The sequence below is a fragment of the Crinia signifera genome, chromosome 4, assembly GCF_055691185.1.
Source record: "Crinia signifera chromosome 4, ASM5569118v1, whole genome shotgun sequence".
Classification (NCBI taxonomy): Eukaryota; Metazoa; Chordata; class Amphibia; order Anura; family Myobatrachidae; genus Crinia; species Crinia signifera.
The window spans coordinates 317,466,527-317,479,565 of NC_139220.1; the positions used below are offsets into that span (position 1 = coordinate 317,466,527).

Below are 13,039 nucleotides of genomic sequence, written 5' to 3' on the forward strand. Positions count from 1 at the left end.
ACAGTTGGTGCCCCACAAGGTTCTGTTCTTGGTCCTCTCATTTTTTCTCTCTATACATCCTCATTAGGTGACCTCATTAGTTCTTTTGACTTTCAATATCATCTCTATGCTGATGATACTCAAATTTACCTTTCATCCCCTGACCTTTCCCCTGCTTTATATATCTTTACACTCCCACTTGTCCCCTTCGCCTGGCTAACACCTGTTGGCTCTTCTGCCGACTTCTGCCGGCACCGCCTGCCCGCTCCCCTGCCCGAGTCCCAGTGCAGTCAGTCTCCGATGCCCACAGCCGCAGCCCAGGGATCGCGCAGCTCTGCAGTGCATCCTGGGATCGAGCAACCCGGCCTGCAGTGCATCCTGGGATCGGATGACTCTGAGCCAGCGCATGATGGTGTCAGAGCTGCGGGAGGCCTTCCCTGGATCTCTGGAGCTGCCTAGCAGCAGCCAGCGCCCCGGCCGCCCAGCTCCTCTCTCCAGACTCCCTTCATCTGCCCATCACCTGGCAGCGCACCCCCAGCAGCAGCCGGCCGAGGCCCACCCTCCCTGCCTGCCACAACCACGCAGCCTGCACAGGCCAGAGAGCGGAGCCTGAACAACAGTCACGACTACCATCATCAGTTTTAAGGTAATCTTGAGGAAATGTTGTTTGGCTTATGGCCTTATGTTAACTTAAATAACATGATCCAGACAGCGCAAGCATGGCCAGACAGTTCAGGGGGGCATATGCCAACGTCTATTACTGTATGAGCAGTAGCACAGCTGGTTAGGGGGATGGCATAGCAGGAAGTAATTTGATGGCAATGCACCACCATCATCAGCAAGGTAACCACTGCTCCTATGCCCAGCCAGCCGGCACATGCCATTCGCCCAGTGTTGCCTCCAGCTCCATCATATAATATGATGGAGCTGGAGGCAACACTGGGCGAATGGCATATGCCAGCTGGCTGGGCATAGGGGCAATGTAACCTGCCAATGGATATCCATTGGCAGGTTACATTGCCCCTATGCCCAGCCAGCTGGCATGCCATGTGACATGGGAAAAGGGGTATAGGATCCGCACAGACTAATACATTGATTTCATGTAAATCTGAAAAACATAGGTAAAACCAATATACTGGACTACTAAAAGATTGGAGTAGTCATGGATTGGTGGTGCGCCCAACACATTCAGTATTTGTAACTGAATAGAGGGGGGTGTCTGCAAGGAGCAGACCAAAAGACAAATGTGCCTTTTTGGGCGCACTCTTGATAATATGAATTTGATATGATTATTGCATTAAAACATAGCTTTTAATCAACTTCTTATACTAAAATACTGTGAACATTCATCAATTTACGATCAATCGTTTGATGGATTTTTAATTATACGTATAAATTGAATTAAAAATCCATCAAACGATTGATCGTAAATTGATGAATGTTCACAGTATTTTAGTATAAGAAGTTGATTAAAAGCTATGTTTTAATGCAATAATCATATCAAATTCATATTATCAAGAGTGCGCCCAAAAAGGCACATTTGTCTTTTGGTCTGCTCCTTGCAGACACCCCCCTCTATTCATGCCATGTGACATGCCAATAACATGTATGTTATGTCTTCTTATAATGCTTCTTATTGTAGTAATGTTGATACTGTTTACAGTAGATGTTTTGTCAAATCTCAGTGGGTTTATGCATCTTCAAGGTAATACAACTTATGTCCTCATTTCCACTGCATCATTTATTTCATTATTTATTTACAGTTTCTTAAATAGCGCAGCAGATTCTGTTACAGCGTCTTATATAGCGCAGAAGATTCTGTTACAGTGTCTTATATAGCGCAGCAGATTCCGTTACAGTGTCTTATATAGCGCAGCAGATTCCGTTACAGTGTCTTATATAGTGCAGCAGATTCCGTTACAGTGTCTTATATAGCGCAGCAGATTCCGTTACAGTGTCTTATATAGCGCAGCAGATTCCGTTACAGTGTCTTATATTGCGCAGCAGATTCCGTTACAGTGTCTTATATAGCGCAGCAGATTCCGTTACAGTGTCTTATATAGCGCAGCAGATTCCGTTACAGTGTCTTATATAGCGCAGCAGATTCCGTTACAGTGTCTTATATAGCGCAGCAGATTCCGTTACAGTGTCTTATATAGCGCAGCAGATTCCATTACAGTGTCTTATATAGCGCAGCAGATTCCGTTACAGTGTCTTATATAGAGCAGCAGATTCCATTGCAGTTTCTTATATAGAGCAACAGATTCCGTTACAGTGTCTTATATAGCGCAGCAGATTCCGTTACAGTATCTTATATAGCGCAGCAGATTCTGTTACAGTGTCTTATATAGCGCAGCAGATTCCGTTACAGTTTCTTATATAGAGCAACAGATTCCGTTACAGCTTCTTATATAGCGCAGCAGATTCCGTTACAGCTTCTTATATAGTGCAGCAGATTCCGTTACAGTTTCTTATATAGCGCAGCAGATTCCGTTACAGTGTCTTATATAGCGCAGCAGATTCCGTTACAGTGTCTTATATAGCGCAGCAGATTCCATTACAGTGTCTTATATAGCGCAGCAGATTCCGTTACAGTGTCTTATATAGCGCAGCAGATTCCATTGCAGTTTCTTATATAGCGCAGCAGATTCCGTTACAGTGTCTTATATAGCGCAGCAGATTCCGTTACAGTGTCTTATATAGCGCAGCAGATTCCATTGCAGTTTCTTATATAGAGCAACAGATTCCGTTACAGCTTCTTATATAGCGCAGCAGATTCCGTTACAGTTTCTTATATAGCGCAGCAGATTCCATTGCGCTTTACAATAGTAGACCGTGATAAAACAAACTGGGTAACAACAGACAGACTTGGAGGTTAGAGGGCCCTGCTGCAAGCTTATAATCTATAGGGATAAAGGAGGGAAACACAAGGACAGGCATCAGTAATAGCATAGGTATAATGGGCATCTCTGTGTGTGGCATATGTATAATAAGCGTTACGGAGTGGGGCATATGTATAATGGGCCAATTCTCGGCGTGCAGGTTGCAAAACTGCGGTATAAAGTAGTATTTTCTTGCAATGCTGTGCCCCTTGCAGTGAGGTTACACTCTTGCGCGCCTAAGGTGTGCGCATATTCTCCACTTTGCTGCTGGGGATTGTTATGTTACTGCCACTGTTGGGAGGAATTATATGTTTTTCCTTTTTTTTTTTTTTTAAATGCAATGCCCCGCCCCTTTTTTAGTTCCTCCCACATCACCACCCACTTTCTGCCCCGCCCACAGTTCCTGAACCTATTTTCCCACAAAAATAGCACTGAGTATACTTCACGGTGCTCTCATATGTAGGAGGTGGCCATAATTATGTGACTCAGCCATGTAATTTCTCTCATTTGATGTATAACAAGCTGTAGCCTATGGGAAGAACATTTGGTGCATTAAGTACATTTATATGGTTTCTCTCCTGTGTGACTCCTCTGATGTCGGACAAGATCTGACTTCTGGGGAAAACATTTGCTGCATTCAGAACATTTATATGGTTTCTCTCCTGTGTGACTCCTCTGATGTCGGACAAGATCTGACTTCTGGGGAAAACATTTGCTGCAGTCAGAACATTTATATGGTTTCTCTCCTGTGTGACTCCTCTGATGTCGGACAAGATATGACATCTGGGAAAAACATTTGATGCATTCAGAACATTTATATGGTTTCTCTCCTGTGTGACTCCTCTGATGTAGGACAAGCTCTGACTTCTGGGGAAAACATTTGCTGCATTCAGAACATTTATATGGTTTCTCTCCTGTGTGACTCCTCTGATGTCGGACAAGCTCTGACTTCTGGGGAAAACATTTGCTGCATTCAGAACATTTATATGGTTTCTCTCCTGTGTGACTCCTCTGATGTCGGACAAGATCTGACTTCTGGGGAAAACATTTGCTGCATTCAGAACATTTATATGGCTTCTCTCCTGTGTGACTCCTCTGATGTCGGACAAGATGTGACATCTTGGAAAAACATTTGATGCATTCAGAACATTTATATGGTTTCTCTCCAGTGTGAATCCTCTGATGTTGGACAAGATCTGACTTCTGGGAAAAACATTTGCTGCATTCAGAACATTTATATGACTTCTCTCCTGTGTGAATCCTCTGATGTATGACAAGCTGAGACTTCTGGGGAAAACTTTTGCTGCATTCAGAACATTTATATGGCTTCTCTCCTGTGTGACTCCTCTGATGTTGGACAAGATATGGCTTCTGGGAAAAACATTTGCTGCATTCAGAACATGTATATGGTTTCTCTCCTGTGTGAATCCTCTGATGTTGGACAAGCTCTGACTTCTGGGAAAAACATTTGCTGCATTCGGAACATTTATATGGTTTCTCTCCTGTGTGACTCCTCTGATGTCGGACAAGATGTGATATAGAGGAAAAACATTTGCTACATTCAGAACATTTATATGGTTTCTCTCCTGTGTGACTCCTCTGATGTATGACAAGATCTGACTTCCGGGAAAAACATTTGCTGCATTCAGAACATGTAAATGGTTTCTCTCCTGTGTGACTCCTCTGATGTAGGACAAGATCTGACTTCCGGGAAAAACATTTGCTGCATTCAGAACATTTATATGGCTTCTCTCCTGTGTGACTCCTCTGATGTATGAGAAGCTGTGATTTACGTGTAAAGCCTTTGTCACACTCAGAGCACACATGTGGTTTCTCTCCTGTGAGGTTCATCATGTACAAGATAAGAAAAATTAATTGTTGAATGTTTCTTCTATCCACAAAATAAAGTCACTTTAATCCTCCAGGTGTAAGAAGAAATGATGACTTTAGTTGGCTGGATCAGAGAACAACGTCCCCTTGAGCAGGATTTGGACTCAAAATATAAGAAGATGTTGTACAATCGTCCTGTAAAACAGGTAAAATGTAAAAGGTTAACATACTGTAGTACAAGTGTGATGTCAGGGTTATATTGTGTAAGGAACATTTCTATATAGAACACATATCAGTCGTGGACCATTGTTTTATATTTCTGTATGCTGCCAAATGGCTGGGACTATTTGCTGTCAGATGCACAGCACAGATCTCGCTACCTTACTACAGCAGATGCCAGTTAGGAGTGTGCACCCGGACATGTTATGGGTTTAGTGCTTTGGCTCTGGATTGGTTTTGGATGAGTATTTTTTTAAATAATAGAAACATAAAAAATGACAGAATGTTTTTTTTGTTCCTACAGTATTATTACAACAATGACATTTATTTCCACTCATTTCCCGTCTATTCTGATCACCTCACACCTCACACCATTACTTTTTAGGCCAAAATGTTGTACCAAAGTAGCTGGATAATCAACAAAAGCCGAGGACACACAGGGTGACGCTGCCTCCATGCTGAGTGAGGTGCTAAAGCGCAGATCGCTCAGCACACATGGCGGCACACAAGCGATGCACCCGTGATGTGTGCTGAGCAATCTGTGTATCTAATGTAGGATAAGCAGGATAGACAGTGCATGCATCACCATCACTATAGGGTGTACACACGGGGTGACGCTGCCTCCATGCTGAGTGAGGTGCTAAAGCACAGATCGCTCAGCACACATGGCGGCACACAAGCGATGCACCCGTGATGTGTGCTGAGCAATCTGTGTATCTAATGTAGGATAAGCAGGATAGACAGTGCATGCATCACCATCACTATAGGGTGTACACACGGGGTGACGCTGCCTCCATGCTGAGTGAGGTGCTAAAGCACAGATCGCTCAGCACACATGGCGGCACACAAGCGATGCACCTGTGATGTGTGCTGAGCAATCTGTGTATCTAATGTAGGATAAGCAGGATAGACAGTGCATGCATCACCATCACTATAGGGTGTACACACGGGGTGACGCTGCCTCCATGCTGAGTGAGGTGCTAAAGCACAGATCGCTCAGCACACATGGCGGCACACAAGCGATGCACCTGTGATGTGTGCTGAGCAATCTGTGCATCTAATGTAGGATAAGCAGGATAGACAGTGCATGCATCACCATCACTATATGGTGTACACACGGGGCGACGCTGCCTCCATGCTGAGTGAGGTGCTAAAGCACAGATCGCTCAGCACACATGGCGGCACACAAGCGATGCACCCGTGATGTGTGCTGAGCAATCTGTGCATCTAATGTAGGATAAGCAGGATAGACAGTGCATGCATCACCATCGCTATAGGGTGTACACACGGGGCGACGCTGCCTCCATGCTGAGTGAGGTGCTAAAGCACAGATCGCTCAGCACACATGGCGGCACACAAGCGATGCAGCTGTGATGTGTGCTGAGCAATCTGTGCATCTAATGTAGGATAAGCAGGATAGACAGTGCATGCATCACCATCACTATAGGGTGTACACACAGGGCGACGCTGCCTCCATGCTGAGTGAGGTGCTAAAGCACAGATCGCTCAGCACACATGGCGGCACACAAGCGATGCACCTGTGATGTGTGCTGAGCAATCTGTGCATCTAATGTAGGATAAGCAGGATAGACAGTGCATGCATCACCATCGCTATAGGGTGTACACACGGGGCGACGCTGCCTCCATGCTGAGTGAGGTGCTAAAGCACAGATCGCTCAGCACACAGGGCGGCACACAAGCGATGCACCCGTGATGCGTGGTGAGCAATCTGTGCATCTAATGTAGGATAAGCAGGATAGACAGTGCATGCATCACCATCGCTATAGGGTGTACACACGGGGCGACGCTGCCTCCATGCTGAGTAAGGTGCTAAAGCACAGATCGCTCAGCACACATGGCGGCACACAAGCGATGCAGCTGTGATGTGTGCTGAGCAATCTGTGCATCTAATGTAGGATAAGCAGGATAGACAGTGCATGCATCACCATCACTATAGTGTGTACACGCGGGGCGATGCTGTCTCCATGCTGAGTGAGGTGCTAAAGCACAGATCGTCAGCACACATGGCGGCACACAAGCGATGCACCCGTGATGTGTGCTGAGCAATCTTTATATCTAATGTAGGATAAGCAGGATAGACAGTGCATGTATCACCATCGCTATAGGGTGTACACACGGGGCGACACTGCCTCCATGCTGAGTGAGGTGCTAAAGCACAGATCGCTCAGCACACATGGCGGCACACAAGCGATGCACCTGTGATGTGTGCTGAGCAATCTGTGTATCTAATGTAGGATAAGCAGGATAGACAGTGCATGCATCACCATCACTATAGGGTGTACACACGGGGTGACGCTGCCTCCATGCTGAGTGAGGTGCTAAAGCACAGATCGCTCAGCACACATGGCGGCACACAAGCGATGCACCTGTGATGTGTGCTGAGCAATCTGTGCATCTAATGTAGGATAAGCAGGATAGACAGTGCATGCATCACCATCACTATATGGTGTACACACGGGGCGACGCTGCCTCCATGCTGAGTGAGGTGCTAAAGCACAGATCGCTCAGCACACATGGCGGCACACAAGCGATGCACCCGTGATGTGTGCTGAGCAATCTGTGCATCTAATGTAGGATAAGCAGGATAGACAGTGCATGCATCACCATCGCTATAGGGTGTACACACGGGGCGACGCTGCCTCCATGCTGAGTGAGGTGCTAAAGCACAGATCGCTCAGCACACATGGCGGCACACAAGCGATGCAGCTGTGATGTGTGCTGAGCAATCTGTGCATCTAATGTAGGATAAGCAGGATAGACAGTGCATGCATCACCATCACTATAGGGTGTACACACAGGGCGACGCTGCCTCCATGCTGAGTGAGGTGCTAAAGCACAGATCGCTCAGCACACATGGCGGCACACAAGCGATGCACCTGTGATGTGTGCTGAGCAATCTGTGCATCTAATGTAGGATAAGCAGGATAGACAGTGCATGCATCACCATCGCTATAGGGTGTACACACGGGGCGACGCTGCCTCCATGCTGAGTGAGGTGCTAAAGCACAGATCGCTCAGCACACAGGGCGGCACACAAGCGATGCACCCGTGATGCGTGGTGAGCAATCTGTGCATCTAATGTAGGATAAGCAGGATAGACAGTGCATGCATCACCATCGCTATAGGGTGTACACACGGGGCGACGCTGCCTCCATGCTGAGTAAGGTGCTAAAGCACAGATCGCTCAGCACACATGGCGGCACACAAGCGATGCAGCTGTGATGTGTGCTGAGCAATCTGTGCATCTAATGTAGGATAAGCAGGATAGACAGTGCATGCATCACCATCACTATAGTGTGTACACGCGGGGCAACGCTGCCTCCATGCTGAGTGAGGTGCTAAAGCACAGATCGCTCAGCACACATGGTGGCACACAAGCGATGCAGCTGTGATGTGTGCTGAGCAATCTGTGCATCTAATGTAGGATAAGCAGGATAGACAGTGCATGCATCACCATCACTATAGTGTGTACACGCGGGGCGACGCTGCCTCCATGCTGAGTGAGGTGCTAAAGCACAGATCGCTCAGCACACATGGCGGCACACAAGCGATGCAGCTGTGATGTGTGCTGAGCAATCTGTGCATCTAATGTAGGATAAGCAGGATAGACAGTGCATGCATCACCGTCGCTATACGGTGTACACACGGGGCGACGCTGCCTCCATGCTGAGTAAGGTGCTAAAGCACAGATCGCTCAGCACACATGGCGGCACACAAGCGATGCACCCGTGATGCGTGGTGAGCAATCTGTGCATCTAATGTAGGATAAGCAGGATAGACAGTGCATGCATCACCATCACTATAGTGTGTACACGCGGGGCGATGCTGTCTCCATGCTGAGTGAGGTGCTAAAGCATAGATCGCTCAGCACACATGGCGGCACACAAGCGATGCACCCGTGATGCGTGGTGAGCAATCTGTGCATCTAATGTAGGATAAGCAGGATAGACAGTGCATGCATCACCATCGCTATAGGGTGTACACACGGGGCGACGCTGCCTCCATGCTGAGTGAGGTGCTAAAGCACAGATCGCTCAGCACACATGGCGGCACACAAGCGATGCACCTGTGATGTGTGCTGAGCAATCTGTGCATCTAATGTAGGATAAGCAGGATAGACAGTGCATGCATCACCATCGCTATAGGGTGTACACACGGGGCGACGCTGCCTCCATGCTGAGTGAGGTGCTAAAGCACAGATCGCTCAGCACACAGGGCGGCACACAAGCGATGCACCCGTGATGCGTGGTGAGCAATCTGTGCATCTAATGTAGGATAAGCAGGATAGACAGTGCATGCATCACCATCGCTATAGGGTGTACACACGGGGCGACGCTGCCTCCATGCTGAGTAAGGTGCTAAAGCACAGATCGCTCAGCACACATGGCGGCACACAAGCGATGCAGCTGTGATGTGTGCTGAGCAATCTGTGCATCTAATGTAGGATAAGCAGGATAGACAGTGCATGCATCACCATCACTATAGTGTGTACACGCGGGGCGACGCTGCCTCCATGCTGAGTGAGGTGCTAAAGCACAGATCGCTCAGCACACATGGTGGCACACAAGCGATGCAGCTGTGATGTGTGCTGAGCAATCTGTGCATCTAATGTAGGATAAGCAGGATAGACAGTGCATGCATCACCATCACTATAGTGTGTACACGCGGGGCGACGCTGCCTCCATGCTGAGTGAGGTGCTAAAGCACAGATCGCTCAGCACACATGGCGGCACACAAGCGATGCACCCGTGATGCGTGGTGAGCAATCTGTGCATCTAATGTAGGATAAGCAGGATAGACAGTGCATGCATCACCATCACTATAGTGTGTACACGCGGGGCGACGCTGCCTCCATGCTGAGTGAGGTGCTAAAGCACAGATCGCTCAGCACACATGGCGGCACACAAGCGATGCACCCGTGATGCGTGGTGAGCAATCTGTGCATCTAATGTAGGATAAGCAGGATAGACAGTGCATGCATCACCATCGCTATAGGGTGTACACACGGGGCGATGCTGTCTCCATGCTGAGTGAGGTGCTAAAGCAGGCATGTCCAACGTTGGCCCTCCAGATGTTTTGAAACTACACATCCCAGCATGCTTTGCAATAGTTTTAGCATTCTCTAATAGCAAAACGGTGGCAAAGCATGCTGGGATGTGTAGTTTCACAACATCTGGAGGGCCAACGTTGGACATGCCTGTGCTAAAGCATAGATCGCTTAACACCAACAGGACCATGCATCACCATCACTATACGGTGTACACACAAAGTAATCCGTGCTTTATTTCTAGGCGATCTAGCACTTGCAACATCCAGGAGTGGCACTGCTGTGGAAGACAGGATGACAGTTTTATAAAACACCAAAATATGCTCCAAGTAGCATATAATGCAAAGAAAAGAGGTGCAAGATGGAGCTGTCCTTGGTCCCTCCCACCACCCCTTATGTTGTATAAACAGGACACGCCCCCTTTAACAAACCAATCATTTCAGCAACAGGTGGTCTCCCAGGAAAAGCTCATCAAGTTCTCCGAATCATAGCAATCTGCAATCATCTCATTTCCATATTTGATGACTTTTCACATTATGGCCCTTATTCTGATTGAGTCAGACGGCTGCGTGTGCGGACGGCCGGCTGATGGTTGGTGTTTGCGCATGTGCGAATGCCTTGCACGTCCGAACATGGAGAGAATTCTATGCAGAAAATGATTGTATGGAACCATCCGAGCAGGGGGTGGAGAGGGGCATGAAGGGCTGTTTGGGGTCATTACTGGGCTGTGTGTGTATATATGGCATGGTGTAGTAGTGTATGTACTGGGCTGTGTGTGTGTATATGGCATGGTGTAGTAGTGTATGTACTGGGCTGTGTGTGTATATATGGCATGGTGTAGTAGTGTATGTACTGGGCTGTGTGTGTATATATGGCATGGTGTAGTAGTGTATGTACTGGGCTGTGTGTGTATATATGGCATGGTGTAGTAGTGTATGTACTGGGCTGTGTGTATATGGCATGCTGTAGTAGTGTATGTACTGGGCAGTGTATATATGGCATGGTGTAGTAGTGTCTGTACTGGGCTGTGTGTATATATGGCATGGTGTAGTAGTGTCTGTACTGGGCTGTGTGTATATATGGCATGGTGTAGTAGTGTCTGTACTGGGCTGTGTGTGTATATATGGCATGGTGTAGTAGTATCTGTACTGGGCTGTGTGTGTATATATGGCATGGTGTAATAGTGCATGTACCGGGCTGTGTGTGTATATATGGCATGGTGTAGTAGTGTCTGTACTGGGCTGTGTGTGTATATATGGCATGCTGTAGTAGTGTCTGTACTGGGCTGTGTGTGTATATATGGCATGGTGTAGTAGTGTATGTACTGGGCTGTGTGTGTATATATGGCATGGTGTAGTAGTGTATGTACTGGGCTGTGTGTGTATATATGGCATGGTGTAGTAGTGTATGTACTAGGCTGTGTGTGTGTATATGGCATGGTGTAGTAGTGTATGTACTGGGCTGTGTGTATATATGGCATGGTGTAGTAGTGTCTGTACTGGGCTGTGTGTGTATATATGGCATGGTGTAGTAGTGCATGTACTGGGCTGTGTGTGTATATATGGCATGGTGTAGTAGTGTCTGTACTGGGCTGTGTGTATATATGGCATGGTGTAGTAGTGCATGTACTGGGCTGTGTGTATATGGCATGGTGTAGTAGTGTCTGTACTGGGCTGTGTGTGTATATATGGCATGGTGTAGTAGTGCATGTACTGGGCTGTGTGTGTATATATGGCATGGTGTAGTAGTGTCTGTACTGGGCTGTGTGTGTATATATGGCATGGTGTAGTAGTGTATGTACTGGGCTGTGTGTGTATATATGGCATGGTGTAGTAGTGTCTGTACTGGGCTGTGTGTGTATATATGGTATAGTGTAGTAGTGTATGTACTGGGCTGTGTGTATGCTGTGAGTTGTTGCAATACATTTTTGCTAGTTAATGCTTCACTTTTTCCCCTCCGTGACAAATTTGATTTACCACAAAGCATGAATCATATATCCAATGTGTGTGTAAGCTGTAAGCCTCCAACAAGATAAACTTAATAGAAGGATTATTTATCATCTCATAAGTTTATTTCTGTATTATTGGCTTAACTAGACAGTTCATTTAAAAAAAATGAAACATCAGTTAACATCGGTTTTAGAGTACCAATGTTAAGGTCTAAATGATGTTTTGTAACCAATTTTGAAAACATCATATAACTGATGTCCCATCCCTAGAGTGCAGGGTGCAGAGATCACACAGGAAATACAGTAATACACAGATTATATACCTCAGCCTGTGATGTGTGTATTCGGAATGGAGTCCGGCCAGCTCCGTCTGCAGATACCAGAGGGACTTCCTGCCTGGTCACGTGACTCCGCCTCTCTGACGTCATCCTGTAGTTCTGCAGTCCTCTCTGTACTACAACTACGGGTGCCCAGATGTTCCAAACCTGTAATAACATGACAAAGCACAGCAAGCCATAAACCAGTGTAGCAGCATTACAGATAGGACAAAAGCTAAAGTATTCTAACTAGTGCATTGTGACAAGTAATACATCTACATACACAAGGAGTTTTCAATAAAGAATATGTGTGTGTGTGTGTGTGTGTGTGTATATATATATATATATATATATATATATATATATATATACAAACTCCGCGTGGTGGCAATCCAAATAAAGCTTCCTTACACCGCAGGTAACGACAACGTTTCGAGGTTTTTATTTAACACCTCTTCATCAGGTCACACAATGTGGGTGTTAAATAAAAACCTCGAAACGTTGTCGTTACCTGCGGTGTAAGGAAGCTTTATTTGGAGTGCCACCACGCGGAGTTTGTATATTGGTTACTGGAGGTGACCTGGGCGGGCACCCTTGAACGATATCCTGAAGCAAGGGAGTGCTACTTCAAAGTGGTGTTTATATATATATATATATATTTATATATTCCTGTGTTTGCGGCTTGGCACTCCGTCTTTCACAACTCAAATTCCCCGGTGCCCTCAGGGTCCGATGGGTAGCGTAGTTGTATCAGTGTACAAACAAACTGCGGCACTCGGTGGATTTTCAAAAAACT

At 46.6% G+C, this 13,039-nt stretch overlaps 1 protein-coding gene across 1 annotated transcript; it reads right to left on the minus strand.

The window, feature by feature from the left end:
• Positions 1–1,555: 1,555 nt before the first annotated feature.
• On the minus strand, positions 1,556–12,341 carry LOC146075903 (uncharacterized). Its single transcript, XM_083185587.1, has 2 exons — positions 12,250–12,341; positions 1,556–4,886 (listed from the first exon to the last, which is right to left on the minus strand). Exon 2 carries the CDS (start codon positions 4,713–4,715, stop codon positions 3,414–3,416), a length of 1,302 nt encoding a protein of 433 aa, XP_083041713.1. The 5' UTR covers positions 4,716–4,886; positions 12,250–12,341; the 3' UTR covers positions 1,556–3,413.
• Positions 12,342–13,039: the final 698 nt, after the last annotated feature.

Bases quoted from the DNA above. Each gene is read 5' to 3' on its own strand.
- LOC146075903 (XM_083185587.1), bottom strand. From the start codon at position 4,715: ATGATGAACCTCACAGGAGAGAAACCACATGTGTGCTCTGAGTGTGAC.